The sequence below is a fragment of the Microchirus variegatus genome (genome assembly GCF_963457635.1).
Source record: "Microchirus variegatus genome assembly, chromosome: 16".
In the NCBI taxonomy this organism is placed as follows: Eukaryota; Metazoa; Chordata; class Actinopteri; order Pleuronectiformes; family Soleidae; genus Microchirus; species Microchirus variegatus.
In genome coordinates, this window is record NC_139817.1 from 22808513 (window position 1) to 22835990 (window position 27478).

At 41.2% G+C, this 27478-nt stretch overlaps 1 protein-coding gene across 1 annotated transcript in view; it reads right to left on the reverse strand.

Moving 5' to 3' along the window:
* The window catches only part of arvcfb (ARVCF delta catenin family member b), a gene marked incomplete at its 5' end in the record, with an annotated part of 127848 nt that overhangs the window by 50044 nt on the left and 50326 nt on the right, over window positions 1–27478 (reverse strand). The window contains 3 exons of the mRNA XM_083903192.1: window positions 3203–3386; window positions 19034–19539; window positions 25699–26339. Coding sequence (XP_083759318.1) covers window positions 3203–3386; window positions 19034–19539; window positions 25699–26339 — 1331 coding nt within the window. The remainder of the gene's footprint in view (window positions 1–3202; window positions 3387–19033; window positions 19540–25698; window positions 26340–27478) is intronic.

The window sequence follows — 27478 nt, forward strand, 5'->3', positions numbered from 1 at the left end:
AGGTTATTTAAAGTACAAATGACATAATTTGGTTTTTATTGTATTTTTTTTAGACACATGACACGTGTGCAACCGGGAAATCTGAGCAGCTGATAAGAGGAAAGGAAACACACACACACACACAAACACACTTCCCCCCTGACTGAGCCCACAGGGTAAACACTGTAAATAAGATGGCATCTATCGACAGAGGGGACCATTATAATAAAACTACCCTGCACTTTATTGAGGTGTAAGCTGTGTCTCCGTTGGCACAAGTAAACAGATTCTCCCTGGCATCAGCGCATTCTCCCCAGCTCACAAACCCTGCGTCTAGGCAACAGCAGGGGGCTTGGTTACCGTTACCATGGAGATGGACTCTCATAAGCAGCAGTGCCTGCATCAGGGGGTCAAGGGAATGAGAACGACAAGGAGACTCTGTGAGGTGTGACAGCGATGGGATAAGTGTGTGGCATCAGAGGTGAGGGTGGATAGTGTTTGAGGAAATAGATGAAAAAAAGTCAATGAGAAAGAATCAGTCGCCCCCTGATGTTGATGTCAATGACTGTTTGACTTTCCACAGCTACAGTACATCACAGCATATTCATCTTTCCCCTCTTGGTTCATTAATGATGCTTTTCAACTCAGCAGAAAATGTTTCCTTTTTTTTTTTGCTGGAACTGATCTAATGCAATGAAGAGATGTGTGAAATGTGCTCTGCTTCTTTCTGTCTGAGCCAGATTTGAATGTTGCATTGATTTGGGTTTTCAACCATCATCCACTGCAGGAGATGTTCTTCCCTGGATTACAGTCTGGGGGGTGGAAGGGGGGGGGGGGACAATGAGATGATTACCCACATTCACACTCCCAGATTTACACCTTACGGCAACCGTGTGTCGTTCGGAGCTGAAAGCAAAATGACAGATTGAGAGAGGGAAAGAAAAAGAAAAGAGATACGCAGAGGAGGAAAAACTACTCGGAAGTTAATAACAGGAATTCAACATTGTTGCACTCAAGTTGTCATACTCGGCTGGAGACAGCTTTCTGTTACTTTTTTCTGTTTGAAGTTTTATATTTGTTTGATTTTGCACTTGATTTTTCTTTACCTGACACCTAAATTGACTATCAGGAGTTTTGCCGATGCTCCTTTTTCACGAAAAACATGCAGCGCGCATTAATTTTAAATACTCTGAGGCTTCAAGGGATCTGATGTAAAGCTTACGCTAAGAACCGTTTGTAGTAGCGGTTAATCTACCAATATGTTCTTGAGCTCATCAGTTAATCACTCGGTTGATAAAATGCCAGAAAAAAAGTGAGAAATATCTCTTATGATTTCTAGTTTTTCTCACGTACAACAAAAAGAAGCACATCCTCAGGATTAAGAAGCTAAAAGGGTAAAACTAGTTATTGTTGCTTCAATTATGAAATAGATTCTGATCCATTTTCTGATAAAATATTCACTTTTAACAGAGCTACAACATGTCAGGGTCGGGTTTTTTTTTTGTATTTTGACTGCTCACACAAAGGAATGTCCATTATGTATACAGGAGTGGATGTAATGCATGTATTTGTAGTGCTTAGATAGATAAAAAAGTGTTTAGATTTGATGCATATTTATGTCAGTGGTTTGTAATAGTTCAGTTCTTCATTATTCCTGTTCCCTGAGACCTGAATTCATTTGTGTGATTATTTAATTGTAGCTTAGTTTGAATCTAATGCTGCTCATTGGCCCCAGGGTGGAGTTGACTAAAAGTTACACAGCTCATATTAGAATAAATGAATATAAAAAAATATATTTAAATGCAGTGAGGGACACATGAAGAAACATGTACAAATTCCCCAAATAGAGTCAATAAAATGTCTGGTGATGTTGAGTTTTTTATCCCTTATTATCTGCCATAAACAAGAGCACATACACAATCTCATATACCACTTGTCGATAGTCTTTTTAGTCCTTTTAGATCGGATCACAGACATTGTGACACTGTAATGGCTGTAATATATGTTCCCATGACATGGTATTTTTCACAGAGGGGTGCTTCTCATGCCATAAAACCTGCTCCTGAGGAAGCAATCAACACCACTTTGGTAATAATAGAGTGGAAGAAAGAAGTACGTCGGTATGCCGTGGAGATAAATTGAGCTTTTCAAATCATACCATTCATTATCTCCAGATGCAGAGTAAAAACAAGACTCGAGAATATCGTGTAGAGGAACCCAACTGCTTCAATTCATCATTAACTCAACTTGGCTGGAAAAGAAAAGTAAAGAAACCTAAGATGAACCCTGAAATCTACAAATTAAACCTTTACAGTTTGTCACATGACCATTTACCATGGACCACGGACATCTGGCACTAAAATCAAATTCTTGTAAAACAATCATCTATCCATCATTATGTAAACAATACAGTCTGAGAAATAAATAATAAAGGCCTTAACCCTTAGTGCTCACGCGGCACGGATCTGTGTTTCTGTTGGAATAATACACAACTCCTTATATGGACATACTGGGTGTGTGTGTTTATAGGTCACATATTCTGGCTTTAATTTTTTTTTTTCGACTTGTTATGTGTTGTTGAGTCAAAGTTTGTTTTTGTGAACAAAAAACAGCCAAGTGATCTTTGAACTGTGACATATTGCCAAATTTCACAAATTCAATCTGATTTTAAACATTTTACAGTATTTTTTGTTTTTGTCGGTATAAATGAAAAAATCAGATCAGATTGCCTAGGTTGTGCTGAAAAATAGGATATACGACACTCTGCACATTCTTATAGCCTCTGTACACTGTGTGTTTAAACATCCTCTGTGTTCTAAAAGTTAACAAACTTATAAAAACGTATGTGTATGAAGCACTTTTGGACTATAGACCAGAGATTCCAAAGCGTGGACATCAACCAGTGGATCATGATGGACCATGAGAGATCATAAAATAAAACAAATACATTTATGTTTTTCAGTTTTGTAATGTAATTATGCTCCAGCTAACATTAAATATTAATGACCAAGTTAAGAAGATGCCGTGCAAATTGTGATTATTTAAACTGTTCATGGATAATTAATGAAGTGCTTTTTTTTGTGTTTTAGTTATGCAGAGCCTATCTTCTGCCTGTTTATGAATGAAATCAAGCATTCAAATGTCTCATCTTATAGTCTTGCACATTGTTAAGTTTTTGAGTTTAAAGAATTCCTCAGTTTGGAAATGGCCGAGTCAAACGAACCTGAGGCAGCCGGACGTGTTCTTGAAGACCGTGGTCCACTCTGCATCACGGGGCTTCGAGTCCTCGTTGGGTTCGTGCTCCCATCCTGAGTGGGGGATGATGACCTCGTTGGTGACCGTCTGCAGGCCGTGGTTGATGATCACCATCTTCAGGGGTTCGTAGGATGAGAGATTCCACAGGGTTCCTGTCAGGGGGAGCAGAAGAAGGGACTCATTCAGATGATGGTGATAAGAAGAAAGAAAGAAATACAGTAGGTACGGCTCATGAGGCATGACACTGACTTTCTGACTTTCTGATGATAACCACATTCTAAAAACATAAATGTCTCATATTATTTCCTATTTCTCCAAGTTAACCTAGTTCCCTGGTGTCCTAATGAACATGTCTGTGACATGCTTTGGTCAAAATACCTTAAGGATGAAGCACCACAGCAGTTCAATCACCTGCCAAAACAGCCCTGTTAAACTTAAGGGACAGGAAATGACATCAGCCACAGAGGCTACTGGGAGCTAACAGCAGTTAGCATTTGGAAAAGGGATCATTTGCAGGCTCTAGCAGGCACATTGCCGTCATATATAACATGTATCCACTGGACAGATAAATCCTCTGAGGCTGGAAGTTTGTGTAGAACTCTGTGCTGCACTGTGGAGCCAAGAAAAGAACCTTTCACAGACTCCTGGTTTTCGGATACCGTTGCCCTCACCAACACTCTCACATGTTTTATGGACAAAGCGGAGCTCCGCAAGACAACAATTCCAGGAATTTAGCGCATTGTGACGTCCCAGTGAGCGTGGAAGTCAACATTGCATGTTTAATCTCCTGTACTTAGACTGAGGAGGACCACAAAAACATGAGTGAGTCATCATTTTTCACACTTATAGGACCTCCAGAGTCCCAAATACAAGGATTTAAATGATTAAAAAGTTGATTTTGCATAATATGGGACCTTTAAATGAAACTTGGTTGTTGCGAAACACAAACTAAAATGTATTTGAATATCAGTGCAATGCTTCTATTATTCTCCCCTGAGAGCTCAACTGATTACCACAATGGTTAAATCAATACTCACTATAACATCAGCCATATATGACTGTGAGAATAATATCACTGGAGGGAAAGTGAGGTAACATTAATCTTATGCTGCTTTATGTCATTTCTAAACTACTGCAGTGTTGTGTGTATGGAATCTATGTATATTAACTATTACAGCTTTTGTGCTGTGACACATAACAGACCACTCTCTTCTCTCCCAAACAATCCAAGCAGAAGAAAGAAGAAACATTTTCTATTTGCCGACACATTTCTATTTTACACTCGTGCAAAGAAAAAAAAAGAAAACCTGGTGAATCAAACTGAGCTGGTAATGTGCACCTTGAGGTTTCACAAAGAGAGGCACACAGACAAAGCAGAGAGGAGGCCATTTGTGGCAGCACAGCGAGGCTGCCAAAACCAAGCGAAAAATAAAATGCTGCGCTGAGGCATCAGCATCGAAAGATCAGACACGTGGAAGCTGCAGAGTGAAGCAATACATAAATAAATAATACAATAGTCAAAAATCTTTATTAACTCTACTTTCTCCCACTTTAACGCCTTTGTATATTGGACCTTTATTGTCATGATACAATTATACAACAGTTTGTTATATGAACATTATTCCTGAGTCTCTGTGACATATGAGGAGGATTTTATGGCCAGTTGCTTCAGATTTATTACATAATGCACCTTTAAGAAGCTGAAATCAGGTGCCCATCTGATGAGAGAATCACAGGACATAGAGTTGTGATACTAGAATGTGAGCATCTTAATAATCTGTTGCTGAAACTAAACAATCCTGCCTCCTGCTGCTTTAAAACATTAGTTACCCTTTACTAATAATTGTCTTGGATCCATTTCATTGGGGCAGTAGGGTTTCATTCAAGTATATCTGTGGATACTTCAGTAAGTTACTCCAACACGAGTGCTGGTTGTTAAATGTACTTCTTGGCTCCATGGCTCCATTAAAAGCACATTGAATTGGACGCTTGCAATTGATTATTTTGATGCAGGAGAAAACTTAAAGATGGATCGATCCTCATGCCCGTTCTAAAATGAAAAGGCATTTTATTAAACATTTATGCTAATTTATGGATCACTCACTCACTCATCTCATATACCACTTTTTTTTCCATTCACTGGAGGAAGCTGTCATGGGGGGCAAGGCAGGGTAGACTCTGCTTGACTTAACACACACTTGACTAAATCATGAATCGCCAGAACGTGTCCGACTGAGTTTAAAAATGTACACATCATGTCTGTGAACTCTGGTTAAAACCTGCCTGATTTTTGAGGCAAATTGTCGTAATGGGTGCTTTTTAATCGGTGTAAGGATTTTAAAATTCCTTAATTGCCTCCGATTGCTGCAAATGCTGCCTGTAACTGCTGACAGAGTCACTCACCGCCGATGTCTTCGCTTCATTTCGCTCGCTTACTTCGACTCAGACGCACTCTCAGTGCGTTTGAAAACCTCTGCTCCGAGCGAGAGAAACATTGCACACACTCACAGAGACTCACATAGAAGTGCTTAAAGGAGCGTGCGTTTGTGTGTGCACATTACAGAAACGCACTCGTGTGCATGCACGTGCGCAGAAACCCCGCAGTCTGTGATTCCCTCTTGCCTAACAATAACAGACCATTAGCAGAACAGTCAAACTGTCAAAGCTCCCTGCCCTGTTCTCTGAAACGGTTTCTGTACATTTTCCAGACGGTCAATATTTCCTTTTGTTGAATCACGCTCTGTGCACACAAACAGTCTCAGTCGACAGGTCTGCACTAAAAATAGCTCCAGGCCCTTTGCTGTGTTCCTGCTCCAGGCATTGACAAAAAAAAATATAGAAAAAACGCTGCTGACTTTTTATTTGTAAAGTCTAGGGCTGCGTTTCAGTCACGACGAGCGAAAACTGAGACCAGCGGCAACAATCACCTCCTGACTGGGAATCTACCGTCAGCAGTGACTAAAGTTTCCTTCAAAACAGTTACTTTCAGTTTCAGTTTACTCAAAATACACAATAAAAGTTTTGTTCATGTACGTGAAACACAACAAAAAGTCACCTGATGAAAGCTGTTTGTCATTTTCATAAGCCCCTCCCATTTCCAATTTTATACCTACTTTCCCCGAACTACTTTCAGACATAAATTTACACCAGGTCTGATGTGGTCGCAGAAATCCATTCAGGCCTTGAAATAAGCAATTTACTTCCAGGAATAATAATAATAATAATAATAATAATAAGAATAACTTTCCATTTCCAATTTTACTTTCCATTTCCAGTGTTCTAATGTACCATTAGAACACTGGAAATGGGCCTCTATACACCTATGTACATAATAAAGGAATATAATATAACATATATAATATATAATCAAATAGTTTTTAACTGAAAATACTGTTATTAATTGAAAATATAGTCGTATGGACGTAGCCATTATCCCACAAACTCTCAATGTGAACCAAGATGTTCAACAAACTCCAAAGCTTTGGCTCGAATCATCATATTTATGCTACTTTAAAAAAATTTTTTGATATGGAATGATAAATAGTTCAAAATATAACCGTATTTATGATGCAAAATGAATCTATTAATAAGAAAACAATACAGAAATAACTCAATATTATAAAATAACTTGATATTAATTGGTGGGCCACATGAAATTGATTGGGGGGGCCGCGAGTTTGAGACGTCTGGTGTAGATGATTTGCTGTAATATTACTTTAGCAAAAAATATCTTGTGTGACCATCAATAACATCACAACCAACCTCAAACCTAATCCACTGGACTCCCAGAGTTCACTGGGTGTAGCACATGCTCTGAGAGTAAACACTGACTGACAGATACACCATCTACTTTCACAGTGAAATGTCCCTAAAGCCCAAAAAAAGTAATTGCACTGCTACACAAAAGGCTGTTTTCATTTTGTGCTTCCTGTGTTTACTCCAACATTCTCAACAAATAAGAAATTGATTTCTTCATTTTCAAGCAATTTAAAATTTAAGTGAAACAAGCAAAGGTATGATTTGAATATGGATGTTCCTTTGTCAGCACAACTAGAGCTCTGACTGAAGAAATAACGCCAGTATTATTCAATGTTTTTTTTTTGTTTTTTTTGTGTGCCTGTATTGCATATTGTCACAGTCTCGGATCTATTAACTAACATGTTTTCTCTGTGATTTATAGTCACTGAATGCAGTCACATACAATTATTGCTCTTACAGGGTTCATGCAGCTTAAAGCTCCTATCGCACATATATGTTAGTTATGGAGGTCTACTTACATACATTAACTTGTTTTTATGGTCAAAAACCTCCTAGTTGCTGTAAATGAGCCGATAGAAATCTCTCCTTACTGAAGCTCTCATCAGCCGCGCTGTTTAAGACTGAAATCTCACCCCCAGAAGACAGACTGTGTTGTGATTGGCCAGCTAGCGAGGGCTTTCCCAACTGTCTTGCGATTGGCCAATGCCTGGAAGTGACCTAATTAGCACACCAGCTCTGAGAAGCGCAGCTCCCCCCTCTGGAACGGTGGATGCACTGCTACTGATTATCAAAAAATGGTTTTAACAATGTTTAAGAATATCTTTGTCACATTAGAGACAACTTTGCCCAAATGTTTATTTCAACTTAAAACATGACTTTTTGGTCCAGTGCAAAAGTTAGAATATCTACTTCCTGGTGTTGATATTGTGACTTCCTGGTTCCGCTGTCCTTATCCTTGTGATGTTACAGTGTACTTACTTCACATTTTCAAGACATTTGAAAGAGGGATTTAAGACATGTAAATACTAATTAAGGCCTTGTTTTCAGATAATTCAATGCCTTTTAAGAATTTTTAAGGATCCGTGGGAACTCTGCCTTTAATGGTAACTGTATCAACAGCTAATTTTCTTTTTAATTTGGCTACAATACACTTTAAAAAGATGTTACTTCTGATAGCAGTGAACTAATGTGTGAAAACATATCAGTAGCCCATTTAATGCACATACATTAAATATGTGCTTTAATTAATTAGTGCAAATAACGTACCCAACACAATGAAACCCAAATACATTTTAAAGATTTTTTTTTTTTAAATCTCACAAAGTAGTATTTTTTGAATAATTTCCTCCACTCGCCTCATTCACAAGGTCAGTTTTGTCATTCAGTCCAACCTAATCCATGTGTGTGTGTGTGTGTGTGTGTGTGTGTGTGAGCGAGAGTAAGGATCATGAATCTCATTAACAACAAACGTGCTCTCGTGGTGTGTGTGTGTGTGTGTGTGTGTGTGTGTGTGTGTGTGTGTGTACTCTGGTGCGATGACAGTGAGCCAACATCCGCGACTGCTGCCGGGCTGACAGCTCGATTACCCCCATCGTTGTGTCACTGGCGTCACTTTTGGATGTGACAAGCAACCTCCGAGCATGTAGTCAACACATAAGGAGGAAATTAGTAATGTGAGCTTAAAGACAGGTGATGCATAAAGAAAACCGTCTCACTGAAATGTGTTTCTCACACACTGTAGTGTGCAAGTACTCAGCTCAGAGGAAATAATTTATGAGCTTTAGAGCATTTATGGGCTGCTGATTTTTTATTTTTTTGCAGGGGAAGAAGAGACAAAACAGCACATTAATAAATCACAGAATAACAACTCATTCATTTGCATAATATTGTAGTGTGATAAAGATTTATACAACTTGCCATTAAACTTTAACCGTTAGTGCTCACGTGGCATGGATCTGTGCCGCAGGTGCACCCATGGTAAATTGCCATGGGAATAACACACAACTCCTTATATGGACATCCTTTTAACAATGCATTTTTTTCATCTTCTTTTGTGTTGTTGAGTCAAAGTTATGATTCATTTTATATCCCGTTTTTAGTCGTGATATAAAGTAGGTCTTTTAGGTTTCATTTTCTGACATAACTGGCAACCCGTGGTTGCTCGGCAGCTGAGACTCTACTGACTGCAATGATTGGTAGATGGCGGTAGGTGGCGCCACATGCCAAAACATGATTTCAAAACATAAACATGATTTGCAGTCTGCAAAAGATTTTTTTAAATACAAATATTTTGTCTGTACTGTTGTTGTTGGTGAGTTCAATTTGTTATATGAACATTATTCCTGAGTCTCTGTGACATATTAGGAGGATTTTATGGCCAGTTGCTTTAGAATTATTACATAATGCACCTTTAAATTTCTTTTTGTTCATAAAACAAATGAAAAGAACTTTGAACGTATTTCCAAATTTCACAAATTCTATCCAAAATTTTAAATTTTAAAGGGCATTTTAAAGGATATAAGACACTCTATATAGCACACTCTTATAGCCTCTGTATAAACTGTACGTTTAAACACAGTAATGGAATAACAGCAGCTGAAATGCTCTGTTCTAAAGGTTAAATTGGACTACTGTCCTTGTCCCTGTATACAAGCACGAGCGGGGAATCTTTTCATTAAATTAAGTGGGTCCACCTCCACCTCAAGGTGGCAATATGCCTCCTTTCAGCTTGTTAGAATTGGGAACTGATTGGGAACAATGTCATCTGGCAGCTAATTTAGTCGTTTCGTCTTTCTACCAACCGTTAAGTTCTAAATATTTCATTATTTAAATAAAGTCTCCTCCTCTTTGTCCAAAAATGTACCAGTTTTCTTTCTGTTGTGATGAGGCCCGTTTTGGTCCAGTTGAACAATATACTGTACAACAACCACACTATCTAGGTGTGTTAGTCTCACTTTGAGAGTATATAGACAGGATATAGCCATAGACAGGATAATAAAAGTGAAAGTCTTCCAGTTCTCCTGAGGACGCCAATGCGTAAAAGGTTATAATATACTGAATAGCCACCAGGGGACCACTGCGCTGGTTTCAAAAAGAAGTCATTTTGAATGGAAATCTGTGGGAAAATGAGGACTTAATCGTCTGAATCGCTAGTTTCAGCTCTTCTTCAATAGCACAATGTCAGTTTTGTTAATCATGTTCCTACTTAAAGGAAAATAGATGATAAAGCATACGTTGCAGGTGATGTCAAATCAAGATACTGGAGGCTTCAAAAACAGGAGTTAAGATTCTTGTAGGTGACAGCATCATCTTCTTAAAAGGTCTCACTTATTGCTCATTGACACTGAAATGCAGCCCCGGATTTTTCAAACAAAAATTGAGCCGGCAGCTTTTTTTTAACAAGTTCTTTGTGGGTGCTCTAAAGCACCAGGGTAGTGTGGATGACAGCCTGAAGCAGAATTGGTGTGTTTCTTTTAAACAGACTAGTATGGATGTGATGCCCAACAACGCCCTCTGGCGCTCCACCATTACCCACCATTACCCCCAGTACTTCGGCTGAAACACTGCTCAGCCTGGTGGAATTACTCAGCTTGTCACTGATCACACATGCCGGAGGGGGAGGAAAAACCACGTCTTTGCTGTGGCTGCGGTCCATCAGGAGTGACAGGCATACAGCGCCATAGACAGAGACGTCATTAGAGACGGCATATAGCGATGCGCAGGTGACGATCTCCATCCCACGTCCTGCCACATGCCACATGTCTCAGAGCAGCGACTTCATTAGTCCTTTTGCTGTCCTCAGCTGGACCTGGCAGATTTATCGAGCAACGGCCGAGTTGAAAAGAAAACCTCGGAAGTTAGAAGCACAGAGTGTCACGAGTGGACTCTGGACTTCAGTTTAGAACAGCTAATTCAATAAGATCCAGCAGTAGTTGTAGTAATAGGAGTAGCACAACACACAACAGCAGTGACTGTCCCTCACAGTGGAAGCACCCTTTTGATTTTTGAGAGAAATAAGTACATTGTAATTCAAATGTATACATTTATTACATGTGTAGGATCTAACATGAGGAGACACTTCACAAAACGACAAACTGGACTGAAACTGGGACACATGCAAGGAAGGAAAAACTAACGTAGGGTGACTCACTGACCCATTTCTACTCTTTCTTGATTCTCGTGTCTGTGTGTGTCCTTTGCTTCTTTTCTTTCTTTTTCACGAACCTTTTTTCATTTGTGTCTTAAAGCTCCCATAGAATCGGAATTACCAATTAACGCTGGGTTTTTTTTGGTGTGTATCTGCGCCATTAACTCGTTTATGAAGCCCTGAAGGTTCTAAACAAACAGTTCAGCCATTGCTGAGAACGCTGTGTTTTATTGTAATCTCGGGCTCAGCGAGATCTCTGATAAAACCCGGTCCGGTTACGTAAACAGCATTTCTCCTGAACAGCAGATCCTCCTGCTCCGCGCACTAGTCCGGGCACATTTGGTTGCGTACGTTGAACCACAGAAGAAGAATAACGTCCGTTGTGGAGGTGTTTCACGAGCGACAGTGTCTTCTGACTCTGGGTCTGACTCCGGGTCAAAGTCATAAAAGGGACTGACGTGAAGAAGCTATTTTTAAACACTGTTAAAACAATGTTTTGATAATGAGGAGCAGTGCATCCACCGTTCCAGAGGGGGGAGCTGCGCTTCTGAGAGCTGGTGTGCTAATTACGTCACTTCCAGGTATCGGCCAATCACAAGACAGTTGGGAAAGCCCTCGCTAGCTGGCCAATCACAACACAGTCTGTCTTCTGGGGGTGATATTTCAGTCTGAAACAGCGCGACTGACGAGAGCTTCAGTGAGGAGAGATTTTTATCGGCTCGTTTACAGCAACTAGGAGGTTTTTGACCATAAAAACAAGTTAATGTATGTAAATAGACCTCCATAACTAACATATATGTGCGATAGAACCACTCTATGGGAGCTTTAAACTTAAACTTCAGAGATGATGTGACTACTAGGAAATTGATCAATACATTTAATTAAGGTGGCCTACAAACCTAGACTAGAAAGAATAAGAATAAAGAAAGAATGCTCCAAATTGTGCCGTTGTTTTATTTCAACCTGTGGGGGTGGATTTCTCCAAAGTTTGGTATCTAATAAAATCCCAGCAGGGTCATAATATCAAATTCCAAAGCTTTACCGTGACCTTTCATAACTAAGTCAAACTTTTTCCAGCATCTGGTTTATTAATGTTGTTTATCTGCCATGGAAACACTGTAAAGGGGTAAACAGTCTGGTCGTGAGGAAAACCATGTAAAAAAAAAAAAATGCTGCGTGAAATGAAATAAATGTGCGAAAACAAGTGAAGAAATAAATTGTGATATATTCTTGTAAACAGAAGCCACTCAGCTGAGAAAAAATATATATCTTCCATGCTTGAATTTCCCTTCTCAGGAGAGAGGGCATAAGAGGTAAACACTGTGATCAGATATATATGTCACAGCAATCTTTTTACTTGATTTGCTTCTGTTTCCTTCATCTTCAGTGCAATCTTGCCACAGGGTACGTTGAACGTGTACACCATTACCTGCCACTTCAATCATTCACTGGCAGTTTTTCAGTTGGCGGTTATTTGTCAGAATTGTGTCTGACATGAGCCAACGATGCTTCCGTCAAAAGTGTGAGTGTGGATTTGTCAGTGTAAATAAAACAATGTGGATGCAAAGCAGGAAAGCTGTGAGCTCACTGTAAACGGGGAGCTTTTCTCATTTCCATATTTACGCCTTTGCCTTTCTGTGACATCTCCTCCCTCCCTCCCTCCCTCCCTCTCTAATACCTGGAAGTGAGTGCTGGAGGGACTGGGACAGGGACTGGGAATGGGACTGAATCCAGCTAATTGAATTTTCCAGGCAGCAGTGGCAGGCATGTTGCTCTTCAAGCAAGGCTATTAACTTAGTTCTGCCCATTACCGTTCTCCTCCTCCTCTCTCCACTCCTCCCATGCCATCCATCACACTCACAGCGGTAAAGACAAAGAGTGGGAGACTTTGGGGGGAAAAAAATGGTGCATTGGAGAAACATGACAGACAGAAGAGAGAAGGACACGATTCCTCCGTGTGTAACTCTGATCAAGCAAATGTCGACTTGTACAAAGAAACGCTGTGTCCTTGGGATCACAGTGGGGAACCTCGAGACACGCCCCCCAGATATTTACTTATCGTATCCTGCATTACATCGGCACAATATATCAAACGTTCACTTTGATCGCATTATGTCGACATGTGCAACATAGAGCGCATATTGCAAAAGATGTGCAGTATATGTTTATGGCATATTTGACCAAGAAATTACCATAAAGAGAGATCATTGTTTTAAATATATTATTATTGGTGACAAGCATACTTAATTACACTACTTAATTCTATGCCTCTTTCTGCAACTAGTGCACCAAGTTGGCATTAGGGTTTTATCTGATTTCAGTGCATTAGAGCCGAATCAAATATGAGATTAATCGTCACCTATTTTGAAAACCGGTTAACCGTTTGAAGTTGTCTGATTGTTTCAGCTTCTTAAAATGTTTTCTTCGTTTTTTTGCTCCACTTAAAGGTGCATTATGTGATAAATCTAAATCAACTGGCCATAAAATCCTCCTAATATGTCACAGAGACTCAGGAATAATGTTCATATAACAAACTGAACTCACCAACAAAAACAGCACAGACAAAATATTTGCATTAAAAGTCGGTAGAGTCTCAGCTGCCGAGCAACCACGGGTTGCCAGTTACGTCAGAAAAGAAAACTGAAATCTGAATGTAGTAACCGTTTTTGGCCACGTTCTTACATATGGAACCTTTAACAAAGAAATCATTAAAAGTGAATAATTTTGGACATTTGAGATCATCGTCATTTCCAGGTTTGACAAACACTGATCAACGTTTTCTGACATTTAATGGACCAAAATGGCCCAAAAATGATCGACAGATTAATCCATTATAAAAATAATGAGTAGCTGCAGCTCTACGGTGCTTGCAAACTAATAATCTATCAACATTTTTGTAACAATAGTAAAGACATTTTACTGTGTGATCGTATTATTCACCATTCACCACGGCACAAAATAAACAATAAAACAATAATGTGGAGTGGTGATCCACTGCATTTACATGCGTCTCATTCATTCTTCATCCATCTTCATCCAAAGCAGAAAGACATTAACTTCCCCAACTTCAGTGTTTATTTACGGCGTGTCATATCATCATCGTTGCTATATTCAACAACCCTTATATTGCCTGCTTTATTTCGTATATTGCACCATGATAGGAACCCTGTCCATAACTATGAGTCACAGTTCCAGTGTGTGTGTGTGTGTGTGTGTGATAGGAACACACACTCTACTCTATGTGCTGAAACAGAGCTGAGGCCAAAATACTGAGCCCAAATAATCCAGTCATTAAAAATGTAATTGGGTGCAGTCCGTGTCAGGAACATGATGGATACGACGCAGTTTGTTTGACTGAAAAGTCATTGATCAGTGCTACACTTGTTTACAGGAACAATCGTTTGTAATGCATCAGTGCCTGTGTTTGCAAGATTAAGTAGCAGGAGCAAGAATTGGTGGGGAAAAAAACTTAATATAACTCAATTATGTATATTGTCCAGACTCAAGTATTCCCAGACGCAAAATTCGAATCCAATCCAGTACATTATTAACAGTTCTCGATTGTCCTTAAAATGCCTTTAAAGACAACACTGGCAACAAACTTCCACATCCACAAATGTAGCAACGTCCAAAAGGCGTCCAGTCGAGTGGTTCTCTAATTAATTTAAGTCCACTTAACTTGACATTGACAACAACGGGCACTTTTATCTGTAAAGATATAGGCAAAACATTCAAGGTCCAGAATAAGGACATTTAAAGTTTGTAACTTTTAAACACAGCTGTCAAAAGAGTTCACACAATGCTGATTAAGTCCATCAACTCCACACAACTCTCTCTGTGTGTTACTCAGTACAGCTTTGTTGTTGTGTTTGCACTTACATTTCCCCCCAGTGCACACATAAGTCATCAGGGAACAGGGTGGAAGTGTTGTGCCGATTACTCAGAGGTCAATAGAGGTTCTGCACTGGAAGGTTAAAGTAATCACTGAATAAAGTTCATAATTCATATATAAATAAATATTTTCTGTTCATATTAAGTTGATGGTTCGATCTGCTGTTAAAATATACATTTTTAAGTCTCAGTGGAGAAACAATTTCTTAAAGGTCCCATATTATACCCTATTTTTGCAAGGATGAAGCACCACAGCAGTTCAATCACTCTGCCAAAACAGCTCTGTTCAGAACGCTCTATTTAGTAGTATCTCTTTAGTTCCACCTTTAAAAAATAAAATAAAACGAAACTTAACGGACAGGAAATGACATCTGCCACAGAGGCTACTGGGAGCTAACAGCAGTTAGCATTTGAAAAAGTGACCATTTGCAGGCTCTAGCAGGCACATTTCCGTCACAGATAACATGTATCCACTGGACAGATAAATCCTGTGAGGCTGGAAGTTTGTGTAGAACTCTGTGCTGCACTGTGGAGCCAAGAATAGAACTTTTCGGAGACTTCCGGTTTTCGGATACTGTTGCCCTCACCAGCACTCTCACGTGTTTTACGGACAAAGCGGAGCTCCACGAAACAACAATTCCAGGAATTTAGCGCATTGTGACGTCCCAGTGAGCGCGGAAGTCAACATCGCGTGTTTTATCTCCTGTACTTAGACTGAGGAGGACCACAAAAACATGAGTGAGTCATCTTTTTCCACACTTTGCAGACTGATAGGACCTCCAGAGTCCCAAATATAAGGATTTAAACGATTAAAAAGTTGATTTTTCATAATATGGGACCTTAAAATATTGTAAATTTAAGTAACATTTAAAGCTGCACTGATCCATATAAAGGATACAATGGCATTGTGTCTCTTGAAAGGGATCAAACATAGAACTTGTTATCCAGCTCTACAGATCATTTTTATATCACTTTTGGTTTCAAAGCCATAACTGCTTAGATTTCAGGCAGATCAGCTGTAAGCACTGTTTCCGGCTCGCCAACTTGCACTTCATGCATTTTTCATCCGGATGACACGCGTGCGAGCACAGGTGCAGCGAGCACCTGTCTGAGTGGCAGTCCGGCAGACTTAAGACGCCTCCTTCAGGAGAATCAGCAGACAAATCTGCTTAATAATCTCGATTTCCACGGAGGTAATTGCTGGAGGGCACAAACAGCCCAGAGCTTACCAGGAGGGAAAATAGAATTACACTAAACAGCGCAGACAGAGCTCTAAAAATAAGAACTTGTAGTCCGTCTGTCTTGTGTGATGGAAAAAAAAAAATTTGCTAGTTCCACATCACCCATTTCTCTCCCTGTGGTTTTACACACATGGGCTGAGGAAAAGGGGCCTCTATTTAAACCCCCCTCAATTATATTTAATTGTAGAAAAACACGGCCAATTCTAGCCACACGAGCTGAGGCTGTAAGCTGAGCCCCGCATTGTGACTGGCCTGTTTTCACTGGGGCCACTGGCTGTGGAAACCTAAAGGGAGAGAGAGAGAGGGAGGAGAGGCGGAAAAGGAGCGAGAGTGCAGATAATGAATCAAGGAGAGAAAACAACATTTTGATAGAGTGAAAGAGGGTAGATAATGAGCAGGCGAGGGGGGGATAAAAAGCCTCTCTCTGGTCTGTCCTCCTCGTCTTATGGTGCAGCGTTATTTTTAGCTGTGATGAGGAGCAACACGATGCTGTAAAGGCAATCATTTCTGCTGTGGCAGAGTCATCGCTCACCGTGACGTCTTTGTCACACCGAAGGAAACGCATCCGCAGACGCTCGTGCTTGCGCGCAGACTTCATGTCACCAAACGCAGGGATTTAAGGATCTGTATCAATGTCAATACCTTTGAATGGAAGCTGTCAATAGCCATTATCTTGTATCCATTCTTTACAACCACAGTTTTTCCCCAACATATCATCCAGAGAGAAACCTTAAACAGCTAATGCACAGCTTGAAAACTATTTTCTCGGCTGACACAGTGAACTTCTGTGAAATGTAACCTATTTTTGGTCTTGGGTGGTGCTGGAAACTTCAATATCACAACACTTTAAATGTGCTTCTTATTTTTCACACGCATTCAGTGAAAACAAAGGCCCTATCTCTGGTTGCAAAGTGTGCATAACAGCCAAGTATCAGGTCAAAATAGTACACACACACACACACACACTCACACTGTTTTGGCATTTCCAGGTCAAAAAGTGAAACTACTAAAGGGTTTGAATCAATAGCTTCTTTTAAAGGACATATTCCCTATAAATAGCCCATTTTCTTTTTATTATTATAATGCAAGACGTTCATTTTCATATTCACAGTTTCCACAGAGGTTCGGCCCAGGCAATACTGAATAAATAATACAGTTTTGAATGAAATTAGACTAGTTAGTTTAAAAAAGAGTTTCAGGTAAAGTATAGTATGGGAATAGTACTTGGATGCACTATAATATGATGTTTGTGACCATTTATTGAAACAATATGGCTTCATGGCAGCTTAATTATCTCATTAACATTTGCTGCCCTTTGTTGATGACCGAGATACAAACGTATCCCATAATGTGGTCAAGTCTAAGATTAGTATAAATCATCTGATCCTTATGTATTGTGAAAACCTATCTGGTGTGGATTAAGACGTATTCTCCTTAATCTCGTATGACTCACAGTCGTGGGTAATTACCACGGAGAGTATAGGATTGTGATACAGAAGCAGTACTTTCATAATTATCTGTGTGAAATACACATTTGAGTCAAATTAGCTGGACAAAAACTGTGCAAGAAAATGCAGTGTATGTATTTAAAAAATAATACCATCAAAAAACTTGATGAGCCAATACTGATTGTATGAGTATTTTTGCGATGCTGGCTAAAAAATTCATTAGAAGAGAAAGTAAAATCTTGAAGGAGTTAAATGCTTCACTATGCTGTAAAGAGAGATATCCTTCATGACTGTCATTTGACAAGAATGTGATTGATTGCAAAAGCATATTTTCAAAAGTCTGATTAAAGCTTGGCAGAAGTCTTTCAAAAAGGGTATAAACATTGTCAGATTAATATTGGTATTTCTAGATTCTCATGGTTGCGAAAGTACTGAATCAGCTACAAATAAGAGGCACCAAGGGTGAATTCCAATTCTTTGCTTAACCCTCAATCTCAAAAATGTGCTCTCCCTCTAGTGCAAGTGCTGTCGCAATTCTCAGAAAAATTAAGTTGAGGGGTGAGTTTAAGGGCTGCATCGCCCTCAATATTGAGATTTTCCGAGACCACCTTTGGGAGCAAGGGCTACCCAGAATGCATTGCGTGTTTTGACACAACAAATATGGCGCCAAAAGCAGCGAAACGAGTACGCTACAAATTAAGTATTTTCTTTGGTAATAGAGATATAAAAAATGATGAAAACCATTTTATTATCTTAGTTTAGGCCCATATTATGGATTACTGACGTCATTGTTGCGTAAAATTTATTTTTTATTTTACGATCTTTTGTCAATAGCCAGACGGTGGGGACACGTGATCGTTCGCTATGGTTTACCCTTCAATAAGCCGTGGTGTGTGGTAACTGTCAGCTGAATATGTCCGTGGTTGTGGTATTTGTATGAGTATCATCTTATAACTAACTGACAACCTAATAACTTGACTGACAAACGGATCGTAATAAATAAATCTTAAGGTAAATATGTGTTCTTCTTCTTCTTCTTTTTTGGAGTTGACAGACTGGACACAGCTTTCGCGTTATTCTGCCCCCTACAGTGTGAAGACATATCTGCATTTAAGGGGTGTCCCATTTCTAAGTGACAAAATAACCCTCAACACTTAGTTTTGAGGGCCAGTTAAGATTATGAGTTGAGATAGGAATTGGAATTGGCCCCAAGCCATCTCTACTTTTCAGCAAGATTTCCCGCTTCACCTCATCCCAGGTTTTTAGCGTGACTATTTTTTAATGCACAGAGGAAAAAAGGTGTTGATTCTTACCGGTGATGAGCTCTCGGACCTCCATGTCATTGGTCTTCCTCAGCAGGCGGACGAGCGCGGGGATGCCGTCGCAGTTCTTGATGGCCACCTTGTTGTCATTGTCCTTGCCGTAGGAGAGGTTGCGCAAGGCTCCGCAAGCTTTGCGGTGGACTTCGGATTTCGGGTGGTCCAGAAGCCCCACCAAAACAGGAATCCCCTTCAGCTGACGCACATCCTTTTTGATCTTGTCATTTTCATAACACAGGTGCTGCAGGTAGGCGGCGGCATTAGACTTGACCGGATCGATGGGGTGGCCCAGCATGGCGATGACCTCGGGGAGGTCCGGGTCACGCCAGCGCGGGTCCTTGCGGATGCTGTCGATGGAGGGTGAGCGTCGGCCACCCATGCGATCCAGACTGGCCATGCTACCCCTCTCTGGCTGGGCCAGCGGTGCTGAATATATGCCATGGATGTAAGGATGGCGCTCATCGATCATTTCTGGCTCAATGTGGTCATCTGCATACCCCCTGGAAGACAAAAAGAAAAGAGGACGGTGAGGACAAAGGAGATGGACGAGGCAAATAGAGGGTGACTCAGACGGATTTGTCTAAGAGAGGAATTATTCAGCCGCAAGACAGACTTTCACAGAAGCCAACTGAGGTGAGAGCCACTGACTAACGAGGGTAAAAGGCAAAGCAGAGGAGAGGCTGGGTGAGAGGTTAAAAGATATGTGCGATAATGGCAGAAACGGAAGAGTGCTGGACAGAAAGAGAAGGGGAGACGTCTTTCATGCAGGAATCTCAAAGGACGGCGGCGGTGGCGCGGTAAACAGCAACCTCCTTATTATTCCTACCTGTCAGGTGGTAGCAACAAACACACCAGACTTCAAAAGACACAGTGAAAGTGATTGAGACACAGGAAGCGATTGCACAAAGAAAAAAACTAGGCAGTTCACAAGGAAACGGAGAGAAAAAAGGCAACACCAAAGACAAAGCTTTGAAGGATGGTCTAGTGAAGTCTTTTCCTTTTTTCTTTTTTTTTAGTTTTAAAACCATCACATTCAGACACGAATGGATTTGATGACTTTTCCTTCAGGGGACAGAGAAGGAGCTGTGCTGTCCCCCGGGGAGGACTTTGAGCCCTCCGATGCCCCCGGGGCTTCCTTTGCTCACAGTGCAGAACTATCATGCAGTTGCTAAAATGTTAATGATGATCTCTCCAGGACATCTCTGGTAGCATTAGCATCATTGTCATTTCTAGTGTTCAGGCTGGGGGCCTAAAGAGTGTTGAGCTATATTCATTTTTAGACAATGGAAAAAGGTTTGTCCATTGGGTATCAGAAAAGGGGCGGAGCCTGTGAGCCTCTCGGTGTCTGTCTCTCAGTGACAGCCTCATCAATTCTCTATGGGTGTATGGGCAAGAATATAGGCATTTAATTCTAGATCATTTGTTGCTAGAGTTTGATATACTCGTATTACTTAAGGGTCTTTAATCACAGGGATCATTTTTCACAAGGACTGGCAACAACTGAGTCAGGGGACTCACATGTCTAAGTGTCAGAAAAACGCTCAGCAGATTCACACATTTTTTCCTTTCGAAGGCACACCAGTGAGTTGGGACGGGAGAATGTTAGGTAAGAAAAGTTAAGACTTTTTAGGAAGGAATTTAATTAGGGTTGTGCACTAATGCAAAGTCCTTCTCCACGCCCAGCTTGGGACTTGTTTACCCTCCTTACGACATTCAGCTGGTCTCCTCTCACCATCTTTGATGTACGGCGGTTGGTGGTACGACAGAATGGCGGTCAAAGCCGGTGGTTGGCAGGGAAATTCCACGCCCAGAAATAATTTTAATGAGTTTGCTGTTAATTATGTGTTGTAATATGCTGGGCAGATTTTAAACGGAACTAAACGAATAGAGCGAAAATGGTTTTGATAGAAGCAATGTAAACAAAGAAGTAAGGTAAAGTTGCAGAATCGCTCTGTATTTCACATATCTTTTTATCACATATCTAACCAGTTTAATCTTTTCACCATTAAGAACTAATTATGTTTAATCGACATACCGACGCAAATGACACAGGAAATGATAACCAAAAACCAAGCTTCATTTTGCTCAGTTCCTTGTCTACAAATCAACTCTCTTTCCTTCTCACTCTTATTCTCACAGCTGAATTGTTTTTTTTGCTCTGCTGCCTTCACTCTGTCCTGGTCTGTGATTGGCTGAAGTTGGTTGGAGTTGTTGCAAACTCCAGCAAGATTGGACACATCCAGCAGGGTAAAAATCTGCCTTTGGCAAGCCTGACAAATTGCTTCAAGGAGTTTTCACGGAGCAACTGGAGACTGACAATCAACCATCGACCACAAATCAGGGGCCTTTGTCTGCGGGTTGCAAAACTCAGTGAGGACTGGACAATTTATATTATATTTGCATAGCAATGCAGAGCATTTGGTGGTTTGTGTTGTTGTTGGTGTTATTATTCTGCCTCTCTTTGGTCTTTGTGAACAGAAAAATTAAACTTTATCTAGTATGTTTTCAGTACCCGTTCAATATATACCTGTTTGAGGAGGTGGAAGCTGCTCTTTTAGCGATATCCATCACATTTCTACCGATATCTCTGGCAAAACATCATCAAAGTCACATGTGTGATGAAGTCAGACTGACAATCCATGCATTTATAGATGGGTTAGCCTATGACCACAGTGAGGAAGAAGGGGTTAATCATGATCACTGATCACAGCACATCATTTGGCAAAAAGGCAGAGCTGCGTGACACTAGACTGTCGGGGAAAAAGTAGGGAATATGTGTGCACGGGCGCACGTGCTAGTGTTTACTAAATGCTTCCTTGTGCACACCGAGATCCAACCACACACTCCCACACTCAGAGTTACACACATTTAAATGCAAGACAATGTATGTGAGAAGGCAACAAGGGCAGGACACAAGCTCACTATCATTGCTATCTAATAGATGACTAGTAAATCACCCTTGCCTCTACCACACATACCCTCTCTCTCTCTCTTTGCTCTTATTATCTGTACATTTTCCCACACTTTCTCACACACAGACAGGATGTACAGTTGTGTAGATGTTGACTCATTTAGATCTGGTCCGATGCAACAGGGCATTTGGCAACGCATGCACCGTGAGGCTGACTGATGGGAATGTCAGGATTTGCATTTAAATTGGCACCATTGTGTGTAAGGGGGGGGGGGGTAAATTCATTGGATGTGAAAGGGCTGTCCACTGCCAGACGCAATGCTCCGAGCATGATTACAGCAGATCGCTCTCCTCGTTTTAAATGAGCTGCTGAACGTCCAGGCTATTTCTGTGCATTGTCTGCAAATGTGTGGGTGTGCGCTTGTTTTGTCCTAAGACACAAAGCACAGAATAAAAGATAACGGACACGGTCGACATGAGAGTTACACAAACTGCGCTGCATTTGTTTCTCGTTTAGCCTTTGTCACATTCTAACTATTCTCGATCTCCTTCATCTTCTTTCAATAGCTTTATCATCCCACAATTGTAGGACCTTTGAGCCAATAAAAAAGATCTAATGAAAAGGATGAGACACTCACAGGAAGATGTTTACATCACATGCATTCACATTACATCTCTGGGACGTTTATGAGCTCTTCAGTGACTGCCCCTGCTGAGCCCTCTGTGCATTTATGAATTATGGGCAATCATTTTTTTTTATGTGTCTTTGTGGGACAGAAAACAAAGCAGGGGGAGAAAAAAACCAGCAAAGATGGAGTGTTTACGTCCCCGCCTCTTTGTAATTTGTCAGCCTGTTTTGACAGCATTTTTCATTGCCAACACTACATGTTTTGATTCAATCAAAGGAGAGAGACTTTGCTTATTAGTTTCTTCGATAATTATAGGGGACACATCTGAGAAAGCTCAGACATGACAGAAGGGATGAACCGCTATAATAGTATACTGAGTATTTGGCTCAGGATCATTCGCATCCAACGCAGAATGGATGGATGGATTTCTCTATGCGCAGTTTTATCCACACGTCCATATAATATGACACATAATGATCTTTATGACGAGGAACGAGTACAGTCGCGATGAAATACAGCGGATCCAAGTAGATCTTAGAATAATGTGTTGACAGATTCTGAAGAGTGCACTTTTTATTGTTTTCACACATCTCATTCTTTCTTTAGAAGGAATAACAGATGCATCAGATGAGCTGATCGCTTTAGTTAACAGCTCAAAGGGCGAGAGGGAGAGAAGAGAGTACTGTTGCGGGGAGTTCATAGTTTTTGCGACCAGCACGCGCCTGTCTATACCCGTGCGTCATCACAACATCGTTCCGGTGGTTACCGGGGGAAAAATAGGGCGTTTTTAGGGCGTCCTGCTGGCTAAAAGCCTGGCACAAAGGCAGGTAGAGTGGAGTCATACAAGGACAGATTGGCTATCATAGATTAAGCATAAAGATGCCACTGAATAGCTATTAATCACAACGGAATGACGACACACTTGTACAGAAAGATGGTCACGCCACAAAAAACTAACATAAATCAGAATGAAGAAGAAAGCACAATGCACTCACATCCAGACAGTGAAGTGGAGACATGAGACAGACACTTTATCTGCAAAAAAAATCCTAAGCAGGGATAAAGGGAGGAGAGCTGCCCGTTCAGGAAGTTAAAGCTCTGCTAACACCGAAATCCAAGACAGAGGCATCCTCACACGCCCTAAACCTCACAAACTCGGCCACAGATGCATCATTACGCTCATGCATATGCTAACACAAGAAGGATTCCACAGCAGTGACACAAGTATTGCTCGGCGCCGACGCGGAAGCCATTTTGGTACCGAACATCTTAATTTTCAGTGGTGGATAATTAAGGGCTTGCAATTGCAATGATAAACTGTAATTAAACAGCTTCGGTTCCCGATTTCATTACAGCACTTTGGAGTTGCAACTTCCTTTTTTTTTTGAAGTATAAGAATTGCAGTGAGAGCATGCAGCGGAGCCCATGAAGCAGAATGTCACCTTTTATATAGTATCATGATATTTTGATGTCAGCCGATACGAGAGCACGAGAAACATTTGCGCTTTAATTTGCTGCTGCGATTATTCAGGCAGCAGTCAGTCGTGCGCGGCTTCACGTGAGCAGCTGTTGAAGTGTGCTTGCGTGTCATCTGTGTGTGTGCTGATTTGTGTGTGTGTGTGTGTGTGTGTGTGTGTATGCATGTTGCTGAAGGGGTGTATGTAGCACTTAGGGCTGTGTTGTGACACATGTACGCCAGGCTACAAATTGCCTGTCACAGCAAGTGCCTCTCACTTGGTGGGAAAAAAAAAAAGTGTGACTCATTTTCTGAGGATGTGGATTCTGGCTGAGTGCGTGTGTGTGTGTGTGTGTTTGTGCGTGAGTGAGCGAGAGCAAAGTCCAAAGTGTGTAAAGACGCGGTCTGAAGAGGCATCTGCTCTTTTCCTGCCTCATATACATCAGTTGAGGGGCCTTTAGATCCAGCTGGTTGCCGACGAATCAGAGCGTGTTTACATACGCTGAATTAAGAAGGCACCGAAAGCAAAACAAACTACTGCGCTGACGACATGCAAACAAACCTGGTTACTGTGTCACCGTTAATCATGATGACCTAAAAAACACACACACAGGCTAGACCCATACTCATCCTCCCTCATATTGACTTCTTAAAGCATCAAGATAGATAGATAGCAGTGTTTTATGCGGCTTATACGTCCCCCTCTTACCTGTCTGTGTTTCTTAATTACCCCATTAAAGCTCCTCCTCTCCAAGATGCCAGAAAGATGTGATTATCTTTCTAGTCTTTATGACCTTTTGGAGCTCTCATGTCAAATGTGCTGGCACCTTTGCATTAGATGCACTGAGGTGAGTATAAACCAAGCTTAAATTCTATTCTTTTAGAGCTCTGGCAGTGGAAATGGAACATTTTGTCCCAAAGACTGGTAGAGAAGTGCAGATATTTTCAAATACCCACCCGCCATAGATCAATGTTCAAAAAGGAAGTCTTTAAAATGCACTTTCCACCGACTCAACTTCAAACCCCTGCTTCACTTGTGGGTGGGAATTTGTTAAAAGCCTACGTTTGGGCAAGAACGAAGTAAGTGGAAGATATTAGGGAGTCAAGAGTCCGTTCTGGAATCGTATTGATAGAAACTAACATGCTTATATTACCCTCAACAAAGGCTGCATAAGAATGCACTGACTGACAAAAGCCTCCCATCGACTCTCTTTCATCCTCTCTTTGATCCACGGTCACATCTCCAATCATTCTTAACCTTTACAACAAGCACGTTAACTTTGTAAAAAAAAAAAATTTAATCAAAGACATGTTTTTTCATTTCATGCTTTATGAAGCGAGTTGCCCAAGGACAATCGGCCTCTGTTTACTTGGGCATGCACGATGTAGTATAGTGTTTTTATAACAAGAGCAAGACAATCATATTCCTCTTAGCAGACCTAATCTCCTTCTGCGTCAGGGCAAACTCTGCACTCATGTATATTAACAAGAAAAGAAAACAATGCATACTGTACATGCTCAAGAACAAATGAGCTCCTTCAAGTTCCCGTTGGCTGCAACCTTCAGCCATAACACAAACAGTCAGGACTGTAATTGTGTAAAACTCTAAATTCCCTTGCTTTGACGTATTAGCAGAACTTGGCTAGATAGTATTTATCCTCACCTGACTCTGGGCCCATCACGGAGAGGTTCCCGGTGGGTGCGACCTCGGTTGGCCCCCTGTAGGGTACGTCGACTAGCAGTGGAATAGTCGGGCTCCAGCTCATATGGCTCCTCCTCTTCAGGACCCAAGCTGCGACGATCATCCTCCAGTCCATAAGGTTCAGGCTGGAAGCGCTCAGGCTGCGAGCGGTTCAGATCCACAGTGCTGCTGCCCATAGGAACCTGGGGCTGAGCAACATGGCCATAGTCATCCTTGCGAATAGGCAGCGTGTAGCTGTTCTCTGGCCGGTAGCTGTTGGGCATGTAGGGGTAGCGCGGCGGGCGAAAGTTGACTCCGCGCGACAGACTGCCATAGTTGTCCGTCAGGTCTGCGTAGCCATCGTGCAGGCCGTAGTGGCGAATGTACTGGCTCTCTGGCGTTTCGCAGTATGAATCGTTGTAGGAGTTGTTGTAGGAGCGCGTCAGGGTGGAGCTGGCTTGAGGCGTGACGAAGCCTCCACCTCCATTCTTCATGTAGCGCCTGTCGATGGAGTCCGTGTAGCTGCCCAGTGGGGATGAGCCCTCTGGCAAGGGCAAGCCATCCGGGCCAAGGGGCACCTGGCGCACTGTCCGTGTGGTCACCGTCTTCACCATCTTAGTCACCTGTAGAAGGGAACACACACACACCCATGAGACAACATGGCAAGTGATTTCAAAAAACATACCTGACAAGTTCACACGTCAAATTCAGACCGCATTCAAAAAGGAAACCAAGTTGTTCACTACACTGAGGCAAGTGCTTCTCTATCTGTGCAATTGTTGCATTGTGTCAGGTAGGGATGGGAATTTCACACATTTTTAGAGTCGATTGTCGAGGTCCACGTGTCGAATTTTTTGTCGACTTTTTTTTTTTTTTTACATCAGCAGCAGCAACAGCAGCAATGCGGGGGTGTTAACTATTCTACACTGTACTACTTCATTTTAGGCTCAAAAACATGGCTGTAATGTCCATTATTGACCATCAGAACAGCGATAATAAATATGAGGGGCAAAAAAAATGAAATAAAAACGGACTCCGCTGGAACGCGTGTCAACTTTCACTATAGTTTTAACACTTATGTCACGTATATCACAAGAACAACACATCAATTTTGCTGTACCCTGAATCTATCCTTAGTAGAGGACCAGTTTATGCAGGACTTGATACTGAAGAGTCCTATAGCATTTGGTTGATTACAGAAGAGTATCTTCTGTACTGTTTAACCCTGTGTTAACCCTGTGTCTGCAGCAGACGTGCAAACTCACTGAACAACAGTACTGCACCAGAGGCAGCAGTAAAGCTGCCGTTGTGCAGTGTATATGTATTCAGTGTGGCTCCAGGCTTAGAAATGGCACAAAATCAAATGGGATCAATGAAAACCACAATGCTTGGTGGCCTGATAAAGACACAAAAAAATCTTAGTAAATTTCGTTAGCAATTGGTGATCCAAAATGTTCAGCCCTGAAAAGAACTATGGTGCATGATAGGGATTAAAAATTATAATTCAAGAAACCATGGACTTTGGTGGAACAATTTCCATACACCTGCTCTTATCTGTTGTAAGAAACAACACTGCCAGGAAACTCTTGACTCAAAATCCTGCAAACACCGTCTCGGTCGACCGATCGTGCCGTAAGTGAGACGTCCCGAAGTGATACAGCTCCACTAGACCGTGAATACTTTACATCCCCACAGGAGCGTGGCAGGGTGGCATCGCTGATGACCACTCCTGCATATTTCTATCCTTCTAGCTCGCTCAATC